At 34.4% G+C, this 13,797-nt stretch overlaps 2 protein-coding genes across 2 annotated transcripts; both read left to right on the top strand.

Annotated features, from left to right (window-relative positions):
* Positions 1–2,934: 2,934 nt before the first annotated feature.
* On the top strand, positions 2,935–6,075 carry LOC132171804 (cytochrome P450 71D8-like). The gene is made up of 2 exons (XM_059583207.1): positions 2,935–3,819; positions 5,211–6,075. Exons 1-2 carry the CDS (start codon positions 2,935–2,937, stop codon positions 5,832–5,834), a joined length of 1,509 nt encoding a protein of 502 aa, XP_059439190.1. The 3' UTR covers positions 5,835–6,075.
* Positions 6,076–10,940: 4,865 nt separating this feature from the next.
* LOC132170187 (F-box protein CPR1-like) lies at positions 10,941–12,104 on the top strand. The gene has a single exon (XM_059581078.1). It carries the CDS (start codon positions 10,941–10,943, stop codon positions 12,102–12,104), a length of 1,164 nt encoding a protein of 387 aa, XP_059437061.1.
* The last annotated feature ends 1,693 nt before the right edge of the window (positions 12,105–13,797 follow it).

The raw sequence follows: 13,797 nt of genomic DNA, 5'->3' as shown, positions 1-13,797 counted from the left end.
ATGTCAAAAATGTATTAAGAACTATAAAATAGGCATTTTACGCACCAACCGTATGGTGGGGAGTCTCTTTCCCATATATCCAGGATGAAACCAAAGGATTTGGACATCACATGATCATAGAAAGTGTCTTTTACAGATTAAAAAAAAAAAAAAAGTGTCTTTTACAGAAGTCTCTAGTCCAAGCACGTGTCCGCGTTATGAGAAAATAGGGCTTTGCATATTGTTTTATTTCTCTCAACTTTTCCTGATGCATACATATTTCAAAAGATTTATTTGTTTGGGAATGCCATTTTTTGGTTTTGAATTCAATTCATTTTTGAATGAGTTTTTTTTTTAGTGTAAATATCAAGGGGAAAAAAGAGTTGAAATTATGTTTGAATAGTAATTGATAAAATTAAGTAAAAATTATAAAATTATATATAATTAAAAAAAATATTAAAAAAATTAATCAATTTTTTTTAAAAAAAATTATGAGAAATTTTGAACAACCTTTAGGGTAGCCAATGGGTAAGGGGCTACGTTTTTCGGTTGGGTTTGGCTGGCGATGAAAAAAAAATGGGCTATTGTTTTGAGAACGTCTGAAGAAGAAGTGACTGTAAAATAATTCTGTGTTTTCAATCCTATTATTTAAGATGAGTTTAACTTAGGTGTCAAAAATGTATCAAGAACTATAAAATAGGCATTTTATGCGCCAACCGTTTGGTGGGGAGTCTCTTTCCCATATATCCAGGATGAAACCAAAGGATTTGGACATGATCATAGAAAGTGTCTTTTACAGAAGTCTCTAATCCAAACACGTGTCCGCGTGCTGAGAAAATAGGGCTTTGCGTATTGTTTTATTTCTCTCAACTTTGCCCGATGCATACATATTTCAAAAGATTTACTTGTTTGGGAATGCCATTTTTTGGTTTTGAACTCAATTCATTTTTGAGTTTTTTTTAGTGTGAATATCAAGGAAAAAAAAGAGTTGAGATTAAGTTTGAATAGTAATTAATAAATTAAGTAAAAATTATAAAATTATATATAATTAAAAATATATATTAAAATATTAAAAAAAAAACAAATTTAATTTTTTTTAAAAAAAAAAATAAAGGAAAATTTTGAACCACCCCTAGGGGTAGCCAAACTACCACCGAGGGGTGGATCAGTCACCCCTAGGTGTCTAAAGGTGGTTGAGTCACTACCAGGGGGTGGATCGGCCACCCCTGAAACTATTGGGGGTGGTCGAGCTACCCCCAACAGCGATTTTGGGGTGGCTCAGCCACCCCAAAAACTGCTTGGGGGTGGTTGAGCCACTCCCAATGACTACTTGGGCATGGTCGATGACTCGATTCAACCCTAGCGCGTGGATTGACCACCCCCGAAGTTGATGGGGGTGGTTTAGCCACCCTTAGCCATTACTTGGGGGTGGTTTGCCACCCCCAAATTAGACAGAGTGGAGCCACCCCCATTAGCTTTGGCCTTCAAGGGAGGCCGATATACTCCTGAGGGATGGATCGGTCACCTTCAAATTCTTAGGAATGGTCTAGTTACCACCTGGGGTGTTTCGACCACCCTAAATTTATTTATTTTTGTTTCAATTTTATTTATAATTTCTATTAATTGGGTTGAAAGTTTTTGAGTTAAGTTAAAAAATTTTGAGTTGAGTTGAATTGAGTTTAAAAAATTGCCAAACATAAATTTTGAAAAAATTTGAGTTTGAGTTGAAAAATCTTGCTTCCCTCCCCATTTTTAATGAAAGAAAGGACACGTGCTTTTTTGGAAGGACTTGAAATTCAAGGCGGCTGATGGAAGAGTGTGTAAGAAAAGTAAAAGATCATAATGGTGTAGTTGACAGTTTGACATGATATGAATACTATTCAACTATATACGTATGCATGGACTGATTTTCTATGTTTTATACCACTGCATTTTCCAATATTGGAAGCTAGTCACGCTACTATACATCACTGCCCTAGAAATATCACTATCACGGCGCAAAAAGAACCTAGACCAGTTTCACTATCACGGCGCAATAGTTTGTATGAAATTAAAGAAAATGAGATTCTCATTTTCTTTCTCAAGTGAAGGGGATCCTTATCCTGAAATTCAAGGCGGCTGATGGAAGAGTGTGTAAGAAAAGTAAAAGATCCATAATGGTGTAGTTGACAGTTTGACATGATATGAATACTATTCAACTATATACGTATGCATGGACTGATTTTCTATGTTTTATACCACTGCATTTTCCAATATTGGACGCTAGTCACGCTACTATACATCACTGCCCTAGAAATATCACTATCACGGCGCAAAGAGAACCTAGACCAGTTTCAGTAGCTCTGAGCCTCTGACCAGTCACCCATCACTTAAAAAAAAAAAAAATCGGGTTAAATGACTAGCAAGGTTTGAATAATAAGTTTTTTTAAAAAAGACGCTAATTATAAGGACCGGAATTCGAGTTAATGACTTTTAAAATAAATAAATCACGTAAGATGACAGCAAACCCTCAACCACCCCCAAACGATTTATTTATTTTAAAAATATATTTTATATGTGTGCAATCGAAAGAAATTTTTTTTTATAATTTTTACGTGTAAATGATTGTTGTATATGTAAATTTTAGGTGTCAATAATTTTTAAATTTAGAGACATTTTACTGTTTATATGTCATTATTTACGCGTGAATGTCAAACGTGTAATTAATATTCTACAAATGATATCATTTGAACATAAATAATATTACTATGATAGAGATGTTTTCTCTATCATATTACTATTCTAAAAACATCTCTATCATTATCCAAATGTCCCCTTTTTTCTTGTTTTTTTTTTTTTCGTGGTGCATAACTCATTTCAATGGCAGGTGAAGTGGTACGAAAAGTCAAATGTTTCACCCCTATAAATTTGCAACTTAAATTTGTGGAACAGTCACTTGTTTCTATCCATTCTTTGATGGCGCTCCAATATTCCTTAGCTATCACCACTTTCCTTCTTCTCCTCTCTTTGGTCTGGCTGTTAAAGTTATGGAAAAGATCCAAAGTTGAGAAATTGCCTCCAGGGCCATGGAAGTTACCTATTATAGGAAACTTGCACAACTTGGTAGGTAAGTCACTACCACACCATGCTTTAAGAGATCTAGCCTTGAAGCATGGACCCCTCATGCACCTAAAATTGGGTGAAGTTTCTACGCTTTTTGTGTCATCCCCCAAGATGGCCAGCGAGCTCATGAAAACCCATGACCTTGCCTTTGTGCAAAGGCCACTACTTCTTGCCCCTAAAATTATAAGCAATGGTGGCACTGACATTGCCTTTTCTCCATATGGAGAGTTCTGGAGACAGATGAGAAAAGTTTGCGTTTTGGAACTCTTAAGTGCCAAGAGGGTCCAGTCCTTCTCTTCTATTAGAGAAGAAGAGGTTCACAATCTCATTGACTCCATCCACTCATCTTCAGGATCTGTAATCGACTTCAGTGAACGCATTTTCAATTCCACCACAAATGTTTTATGTAGAGCAGCATTCGGCAGTAAATGCGAAGACCAAGATGAATTTCTATCATTGACCAAGAAAACAGTAGCCTACGCAGGAGGCTTTGAGTTGGCTGATTTGTACCCTTCACATAAATTTGTTCATTTGATTAGTCGGACGAAATCTAAGCTACAGAAGATTCATGCGAAGATGGACAAGATCCTAGAGAACATCATCCGTGAGCACAGGGAGAACCGGATGAGTACTTCATCAGCAAAGACGGAAGATCTTGTTGACGTCCTTTTAGGCCTTCAGCAGAGTGATAAACTGGAGTTACCAATCACGACCAACAACATCAAGGGCGTCATTTTTGTGAGTATTTCTGCTGCTACGATTAATCCTTGGGATCATCAATCCCTTCTGTTTTCATCATCGTATTTTTCTTCAATTTCTGCTATAACTGTTTCTTGATAAATCACCACAATCCCAAAATGGTATCCTAATCCATTAACTGATGCAGGAAAATTTATGTGATGGCCGGCTAGAGTTTTTGTTTTGTTTTGTTTTGATTTTTTTTTAGTAGCTGTAGATTAGAATAGAATTCATATATCCTACAAAGTGGCTCGTATTGAATCTTTCTTTTATCTTGGGCCATAAACGTGCATGCCGATCAAGCTTACGAATTCTGACTTGGCTCGGCTCGCCAAAGAAAAAGACTTGTGCGAGCTTGAACTTGTCCATTAGCCGAGCCGAGTACCTAATTATCAAGCGCTCCGCTCGACTCGGCTAATCAGAAAGTAAGAAAGAGAGATAACTTTGGGCAAGTCTTCTTTCCATTCCATCCCCCGAAGTGGTCTCCCTCATATCAGATTTTGTCCACGTGGTGTACGTGCTAAGAGTGGCCTTCTAGATTTTCTTAAGAAAAGATAAAAAGATAATGTTAGCCGTGCGGGAAAGTATGAAGCTTGCTTTGGGAATAATGTTAGGTATAATTGTTTTATTCTCTTAAAATTTTTCTAAAGTTGATCTGGTTTTCAAAATTACCATTAGATCAAAATTCAAGTATGATTCATCTAAAATTTAATGGTGGTTTTAAAAGCCACATCCGCTTTAGGAAGATTTTAAGAAGATAAAAGATGGTACCTAGCATTACTCTTGCCTTGGACCCTTATTATGCAGCATAAGTGTTACGTGTCAGTTATCTAATGGTTGAGAATCTCAAATATGAGGGGTTGAGATGAGTGGTACGTAGTTGTAGCTTGGTATAATATGACCCTTGGATGATTGATTGCCAATAAGGACACCATTTAAAATTTAAAGTGAACAACTACGACACGGATAACAATGGATGTGTATTGTTTGTTTTAAATATATTTTTATGTATATAATTCATATATATTTATATGTTTCTTAATATATATTCGTTTATACTTAATATATATTGATTATTACCATACAAACTATTTTTATTAACCAAGCGAGTCAAGCCTTTATATGAATATGTTCACAAACTTTAAGTGAGTGAGACGAATTTTATATGGGTTTGTATCATTTAATAATCGAGTCTAATTTCGTGTTTACAAATGGCTCATTAAATAACTGAGTCGAGCACAAGCCGAACCCGAGTGAGTTCACAGGTAGCTTTATTCAATAACAGCCCTACCATGAAACATGTAACTTAAATTTTAGTTGTTCAAAAAGAATAAGCTTATAAAAATTTACCAAATTAATTATTTAACCATTATTCTATTTTTTTTTTCAAGGACATATTTACAGGTGGAACTGATACTTCATCAACCGCCGTAGTGTGGGCTATGTCAGAAATGATGAGAAACCCTAGAGTGCTGGAGAAGGTACAAGCTGAGATAAGACAAGCCTTCAAAGGGAAGATAAAAATCCAGGAGAAAGACTTTCAGAATCTAAGTTACTTGAAGTCGGTGATCAAAGAAACTCTAAGGTTACACCCTCCTGCTCCTTTGTTAATGCCAAGAGAATGTAGAGAGGCATGTGAAATTGATGGATATGAGATACCTGTCAAAACCCAAGTCTTCGTAAATGCATGGGCCATTGGAAGAGATCCTGCATATTGGCATGATGCAGAGAGTTTTATACCAGAGAGATTTGAGAGTAGTTCAATTGACTATAAAGGGACTAACTTTGAATTTATCCCTTTTGGGGCAGGACGGAGGATGTGCCCAGGAATTTTATTTGGTATAGCCAATGTTGAATTTCCTCTTGCTCAACTATTATACTGGTTTGATTGGGAACTCCCAGACAAGATGAAACCAGATGATCTAGACATGACCGAAACCTTTGGTGGTGTTGTCGCAAGGAAAAACCACTTGCATTTGATTCCCACTTCTTTTAGTCCTTCACTTGCCCTTTAAGGCATGATCAGCTATTAACCAGCTCATTTAGCAAGAAGAATAAAGACAGTCTATTTTGGTGAGAAGTATGCTTAGTTGGCAAGAATAATGTATTTTTCCATTAAATAATTATGTAATCTCTAATTAGGAAAAATATAGGGATCATATCCTTTTTCTCCATGCATGTAATATTTTTCCTAATTATCCTTGATTATCCCTAGAGCTTTGTAAGGGGTCTTCGATAAGAACCATAAAGTTATTGAATAAGAGCAAGTTTCTTTTGCATATTTCATCTTTTATGAAATTTTTGAGGCATTGGGTTTAGGTTTTTTGTATAAAACTTGCATAACAACATACTTCCAATGAAATTGTCAGTATAAAAGCATTTGAAAGAACAAGTTTTGCTTCCTCTTTGGCTTCTTTGTCTTGATTTTCTGTAACAAAGGGCTGGCCGATTTTGCTTCTTCTTTGCAGTCCTATAACGTTTTCTCGTGACAGGATTTGCTTTGTTTCCCTTTTATGTTCGTTTGCTTCAGCCTTGACTTGTTTCTCTTTTGGCTCCTATGCATTGCATGCTGAATATGTTCCATTTCGTAGGCTTCAATAAGACAAAGTTGTGTCTTGCTTTTTGCATTCCACACCCGCTAGCTCTTGCTTTCTCTTCTTTTTCTTTTTTCTTTTTTCTTTTATCACAAGGTAGCTTCATAAAAGAGCATTACTGGTTCTCAATTAATTTCGTTTTTTTCTTTTCTTTTTTTTTTCTCATTAAAGAGCTAATTTTCTTGTTGCAAATCGGAAATTTTCTGCCTCAATGTTCTCTAGCTAGAAATACAAAATTTTCACTTGCTTTTTTAAACAACTTTTATCGCTACAAATTCCACCAACTCCTACAAAGGTTAATTTCTTGCATTAATACATCATTTGAGGCTTTGAGCTCAAGTTTAGTAATTAGAAAATAGTTCACACCGGTGAGGTATTGTACCGTGTTCAATGAAGAAATTAATAACTAAATAAATAAATAGTGGAAATAAAATAGAATAGAGACAAAAGATTTTACGTGTTCAGTCTATAACCTACTTCCACATATAAAGTTCAAATTCCTACATTATACTCTTATTGCTTGATTGATATTACATTGCAAACACTCCTATTTATAGAAGAATTGAAATGGATAAGTATGGTAATCAAATCTGATTAATTTGATTACCATCAAACTTGATTACAGTTACTCTTATATAAGGTAAATAATATACAATATCAATTTAATATATTTCATTTCAATGTAGGAAATATATTCTCTAACATATAATAACTCTTATTTAGACCGTCCATTTAAAATGAAGGGCTCAAATTGCAACAACATAGAGAATAGAGATCAAATGAATAAATGTTACGATAGCTAAACTACCCCTTAACAATAAGGATGGTTCGTCCCCTCTCCCAAAACAACAATTAAGGATAGTCGATCCATTTTCTTTTTTGGCAAAATAATGGTTCAGCCACTTTTAAAATGGCTATTATAAGTGACCGGATCACCTCTTTTAACCATCATCAAAGACTAATTCGGCACTCAAGTGATTACTTTTATGGAAAACTTCACTAAGGACCCCCAAACTTTCACCCGTTTTGAAAGACCCTCCCTGAACTTCAAAATCTCTCAATTTAGTCCCCTAAACTTTCAATCGCTGTCAATTTGGACCCCTCCGTCATATTTTAAACGTCACATGACGTTTATACCCCTAACTTTTGTATAAAATTCAAACTTTTAAAACGTTTTTTTATTTTTATTTTTTAAAAAAAATCAGGGATATTTTGATCTTTTTTTTTGAATTTTTAACGGTTAAAATTAACGGAAGGGTCCAAATTGAGAGCAATTGAAAGTTTAGGGAATTAAATTAAGAGATTTTGAAGTTCAGGGGAATATTTCAAAATGGGTGAAAGTTTGGAGGTCCTTAGTGAAGTTTTCCCTTAGTTTTAAGTTATCGAAACTTTTTTTTTTTTTTTTGTTATAACGAAAAACTTTTTTTTTGTTAGTTTTAAGTGGTAGAAAATATTGACATCAATAATTTCTCTAATAATTATACCCTTAAAAAAAAAAAAAAAAGAATCACGACATTCTGTTACATGCTTAATTGCTCAAGCACGTAACGTATAAATAATAGATAAATAAGAGTAGTTCGAGGAACCTTAATACATTCTAAATCAAGAGCTAAATAATAATAATTTTTACTTAATTTCATAATGAACTTGGTGGTGTGTGTGACACTTCTACAACACATAAGAAATGGATACCAGAAGGATGTGAAACTTATTTATTGATACTCGTAGAATTTCTTTTAATTAATTGCTTTCATCATTTCCATTGAATAAACTCCACATCCTTTTGGATTCATCTCTTGGTAAAAGATTTGATACCTCAAGCATTTATAATATAAATAAAATACTAACAGGAATAAACTACTTATAATGATATCGTATTATCATTTTTAATGGGTGTACGTTCAATTGAATTTGTTTGCCCTTGGGTCACGTATTATCAGTTTCTAATATAATTTGGAGTTGTTTTGTCATTTTGGGTTGGATTTAGTATTCATACACTCATTTTCTTTTGTCGGGAAGGAAAAAGAGTAGTCTTTCAGTATATTATATTTTGTCATTTATGTGTGAAAATCATCTTCTTGATTATATGTCAAAAGGAAAAACAACTTGTATTTGTTTCCTAGCTACTCCTTATAGTCCATCACTGGCCCTTTGAGGCATTATTGTTAAAGTAGCTTTCAACCTAAAAATTATTTGAGAAGATGGTCTCGAAATTATTTTCGTTTTTCTTAAGGCTTTTTAGGGCTTTTTTTATTTTTTATTTTTTATTTTTATTTTAAGTATTATAATGTGACATAAAGATGAATGTAATCTTAAATGTTTTATATTTTTGGTTGTATGTTAATGTTTTTATTTTATAAGTTTTATCAAACAAAAACTCGGGCTCGGCTCGAATATTAAATGAAGCGTTTCGTGAACACAAATCTTAGCTCGAATATTAAATGAAGCTAGTTCGGCTCGACTCGGCTAAGCTCATGAGCAGCTCGTATAAAACTCGAATTGGTAGTTATTCACATAATTCTTCATATTAATATTAAAAATTGATGATTTTTTTTTTCCTAATAGCATCATTTTATTATAAAATGATGCATATCCTTTCTCTTCGAAACTAAGTGCCTTGTTGTATTGACTCGACCTCCATACTTCGCTAGCCACACTAAGCAAATGCTCATTTGCAAACTGGCTTCTTGAGCCGTTTAAGAATACTTGAAGTTTAAATTTATAATAAAAAAATAAATTAAATTAAATATAAGAGCCAGCTTGTGAACTGGCTCGGCTCGGCTCGATTTATTATGAGCTCGATTTTTTTGACTCGTCCTTAAGCTCGGCTCGAACTCGAGCTCGAGTAAAATTTAAACAAGCCGAGCCCAAACAAGGAAAGCTCGCTCAAACTCGACTCGTTTACACCCCTATTTGTGATTAGTGTATTTACATTTGATTAAAGCTTTTATATTTAAATTGCTCTTTTGATTTAATTTTTTAAGAATATTTATGGTTAATAATATTTACTGTTATACTACTGTTTCAGGAATGAAAAAATAAATTGTTAATTATATTTATATGTTTTAAACTAATTAAAATTTTGAATTATTTATTTATTTCGTAATTCGTTATATTCTTTAATTAAATTTTGTTCATTTTGTTTTTGAAAAAAAAAAAAAAAATTGAAACCAAATTCCTGCTCCACCACTGCGTGTAATATGGTTTGTGTGCGTGCACGGTACTGAATCTCGCCAAGCAGAACATCACGAACTCGACAGGTCTCAAGGGTGTGATTCCTGACCCAAGCGTTTGAAAAGCCACGGAGATGCTTCGACCCGTGTGAGAATGATGGAATGTGGACCGTCAATTGTGAATAAATGTGAAGTGTTCTGCAATAGAGGGTGGACTTGCGACACACCTAATCAACAAAGCTTTTTACCATTATTCAACGTCAACGGTTTAGATCTAACATTGTGGTCTTACTATTGCAAATCTATGGTCAACAATATTTCAAGCAAATTCCAACTTCTACACGCATTAAATAAGGCACACAATTCAACATCTGAAGCGACCGTTGCTCTGACCGAGGCTATGGTTTCTCAGTGCGTTTTGAATTTGTCAATGAAGCTATGATACGGCACCCTTGGCTACACTAATCTCTCTCGCCACATGTCTAGTAGATGATTGCCGATTGCATTCGCATGATCTGATGATAGAGCCAACGACTTAGATTCGGATTCCAATATTGGATAAGATGGGCATGCGTTAACACTAGATATCAATAACCATCAATGCGATTCGTTAGGAAATGTGTTTAATGCAATTTAAGAATAGAGTTTTATGTTCAGGTTATTTAAACGTTGAGCAATTATTATAAACATTTAAGGATACAAACTCAAATTTTATTTAAATAAGGAAATTGTTTTTTTCTTAGCATTTCCATATTTGGATTTGTAGAGATCTTTTATAATTCTAAGACTATAATTTAATATTAAATAATACATTAAATTTGTATTTAAGGGAATGTGTTTAATGCAATTCAAGAATATAATTTTATGTTTTAGGTTATTTAAAAGTAGAGAAATTATTATGCACATTTAAGGATAGTTAAGGAAAATTTGGTAATAAATCTTCAATTAAAAATATTTACGCATTATTTTTTGTTTATGCCAGTTTAGTGCCCAAAACGAAATCGTTTTGGGCGCAAGCCGGATCCGAATAGCACAACCTAAATTGATGCCCTCGAGAGAATTTTTTTTTTTAATATAATAAATGGGCTGTCAGCAACTCCGGATTTCTCGGCTTACTTTTTTGAGGCTCTGACTCCTTGTAGGCTGTAGCCGGCACTAGGGCCTTTGCTACTTGCCTTGCGTAATGCGTCACTCCGTTTCTCAGGCTACTAATTATTAAAAATAGAATCACTAATTTGGCCTCGTCTTAAACCCTAAAGAATCAAAACCCACCATATATAAACACCACTGTGAAACCTCTGTGAAACCCACCGACATAGTTCAGTTCAGACTTCAAAGAACTCACTTTACAAGGATGAAGAATAATATATACCAAAAGAAGAAGGAATTCGCTCACCAAAAGATGAAGATGAAGACGCTCCCGCAAGAGCTCATCGCTCAGATACTTTCCTTACTACCCGTCAACCCTCTGGTTCGTTTTCAATGTGTTTCAAAGCTGTGGTTCGCCCTAATCAACGATTCATATTTCATTAAGTTGCATCTCAATCGCTCCAAAGAACGCTTTCTCATTTTAGAAACCGATTATCCAGATGATTACTCCATGGTAAAGTTTTCCAACGGGGATCAGTTCGGCACGGCCGTGAAGATCAAACGACCACATTACAACTTACAAAGCACGGAAATTGTAGGCTCTTGCAACGGCCTGGTTTGCATAAAGAGCTTCGATAATGAATCAGTTGAAAGGATTGTGATATGGAACCCATTAATCAGAAAATATAAGAAATTACCTCCTAAGCCTCTAGAAAAGTTTATTGCTAGAAGGCACTCAGCATTTGGATACGGCCAGGTCAACAACGACTACAAGCTTTTAAGGCTTGTGAAGTTCTGGCCAAAGGCTTGGCTTGACCGTCAAAGGGATGAAAGAAGAATATATAGTCTCGAGGTATATAGTCTCAGAGAACACTCTTGGAGAATGGTTGAAGAAGAATGGCCTATTGAGGAACCGTATACAATATCGAACGAGGCGTGTTTCTCGAACGGTGCTTTTCATTGGGTGGTTACTTCTGATGAGACGAACTTAAAAAAGTACCATGTCACATTTGATCTCAGCACTGAAAAATTCAGAGTGCAAGCATTTCCTATTAATTCTTCTACCAAAGAGGATCTCGAATTGGTGGACTTGGGAGGATGGCTCTTTGCATTTTTTCCGCAACTCTGTGAAGTTTGGGTAATGAAGGAGTATGGGTTGTCCAGTAGTTGGACACTATTTTATACGGTGGAGCCGGCCTTTTCTAAATACCCTCCTTTTGTGTTCTCACATGACGGTGAAGAGATTTTGACGGGAGAAATTTTAGGGCCAAACTCTAGAGCTGAATCATTTTGTCTCTACTGGTATGACATAAAAAGGAAGACACAAAAAATTGTTTCGATTGAGAATGTGCCCGATTTGTATGCGCCAGTTGTTTGTGTGGGAAGCCTCATTCTCCTCAATGATGCTAAGCCTCATTCTCCTCAATGATGCTGACGGTGACAATTATCTTCAATAAGGATGGCACGATGCATGCCAAGGTATATGTTTCTTTTTTTTTTTTCTTTTTTTTTTTTTTAATGAGTATTCAGTTGAATTTGTTTGCCCTTGGGTCACGTACTATCAGTTTCTAATATAATTTGTTTTGTCATTCTGGGTTGGATTTAGTATTCATACACTCATTTTCTTTTGTCGGGAAGGAAAAAAGAGTAGTCTTTCAGTATATTATATTTTGTCATTTATATGTGTGAAAATCATCTTCTCATGATTATATGTCAAAAGGAAAAACAAATTGTATTTGTTTCCTAGCTACTCCTTATAGTCCATCACTTGCCCTTTGAGGCATTATTGTTAAAGTAGCTTTGAACCTAAAAATTATTTGAGAAGATGGTCTCGCAATTATTTTCGTTTTTCTTAAGGCTTTTTAGGGCTTTTTTTTTTTTTTTTAAGTATTATAATGTGACATAAAGATGAATGTAATCTTATATGTTTTATATTTTTGGTTGTTTGTTAATGTTTTTATTTTTTAAGTTTTATCAAACAAAGTCAAAAACCAAAAACTATTCTTAAATTAAACTTGGTAAAATTAATGATAGTTTCCCCAAATGTTAAACCCCCTCACATTCCCCTACATCCACCACACTATTTACTTCATTTTTTACCCAAAAAAATATTCTTACTTTTATATCAAATCACTCACTTTTTATATCCAATCATTTACTTTTTATTACTATTTAAATAAAAAAAAATCATTATAAAACAAAATTTTTTACTTCTCAATATCACTTTTTCATTTTTTCATACCAATTATTATTATTATTATTTATTTTTTTTTTATCCATAAACAGTGCCGTGGTCCATGAACAGTACGGTGTGGTGGGGTGTTGTTTAACAAACACCCCCATTATAACGAATGAGACACAGTACTCTTTTTCAATCTGCTAGTCTTTAGAATAATCAAATTGATGATCAAATTTTCTGTCGTGTTCTAATTGTTTAGCTAGGGACGCAATAATTCATCCCGGTGGTCCAATATACTAAATATCTTTGCACCAAAAAGTCAATCTTTTGATTATGGGCTGTTTGGGTTACATTCTAGTTATCCAAGTGAATTAGGATCCATTTGAATTTTGCGATTCTAAAAGGTGTAATCTAAAAATGATGATTTTAAAATTTGTGATTTAAAAACACGATAATTTTTTTATTTTTTTATTATTTTTTTTTTTTCGAGTTCAACAGAGAAAAAACTCTAGTTCATATTGGTCCAAATAATGAATGCTTTTTGTTGGTTGGATGGACCCAACTCAGTTATGCCCAACCTGTTGGGTTATTCCACATCGGTTGTAAAAGAGGTTGGTGGTCACTTTATAAGTGTGAGGTAAAATCTTACCTCTTGAGCTAACTTTTGAGGTCAAGAGAGGCTAAAAACTACCCAACACAACCTAATAGTAGTTTGGATTTTACAAATTGGGGGTGGGGTGGGGGGGAGGATGGCCAAAGAGTTCATGAAGACACATGACCTTGCCTTTGCGTCGAGGCCAGATTTTCTTCTCCCTGGAATTATGTTCTATGGGGGCTCAGACATTGCCTTTTCTCCATATGGGAATTTCTGGAGGCAAATGAGAAAAGTTTTCGTTTTGGAAATCTTTAGTGCCAAGAGGGTCCAGATCATTCTCTACTCTTA

The sequence above is a fragment of the Corylus avellana genome, chromosome ca2, assembly GCF_901000735.1.
Source record: "Corylus avellana chromosome ca2, CavTom2PMs-1.0".
In the NCBI taxonomy this organism is placed as follows: Eukaryota; Viridiplantae; Streptophyta; class Magnoliopsida; order Fagales; family Betulaceae; genus Corylus; species Corylus avellana.
Note: the sequence above shows the minus strand (reverse complement) of the source record. Positions and strands in the feature narration are given on the sequence as shown.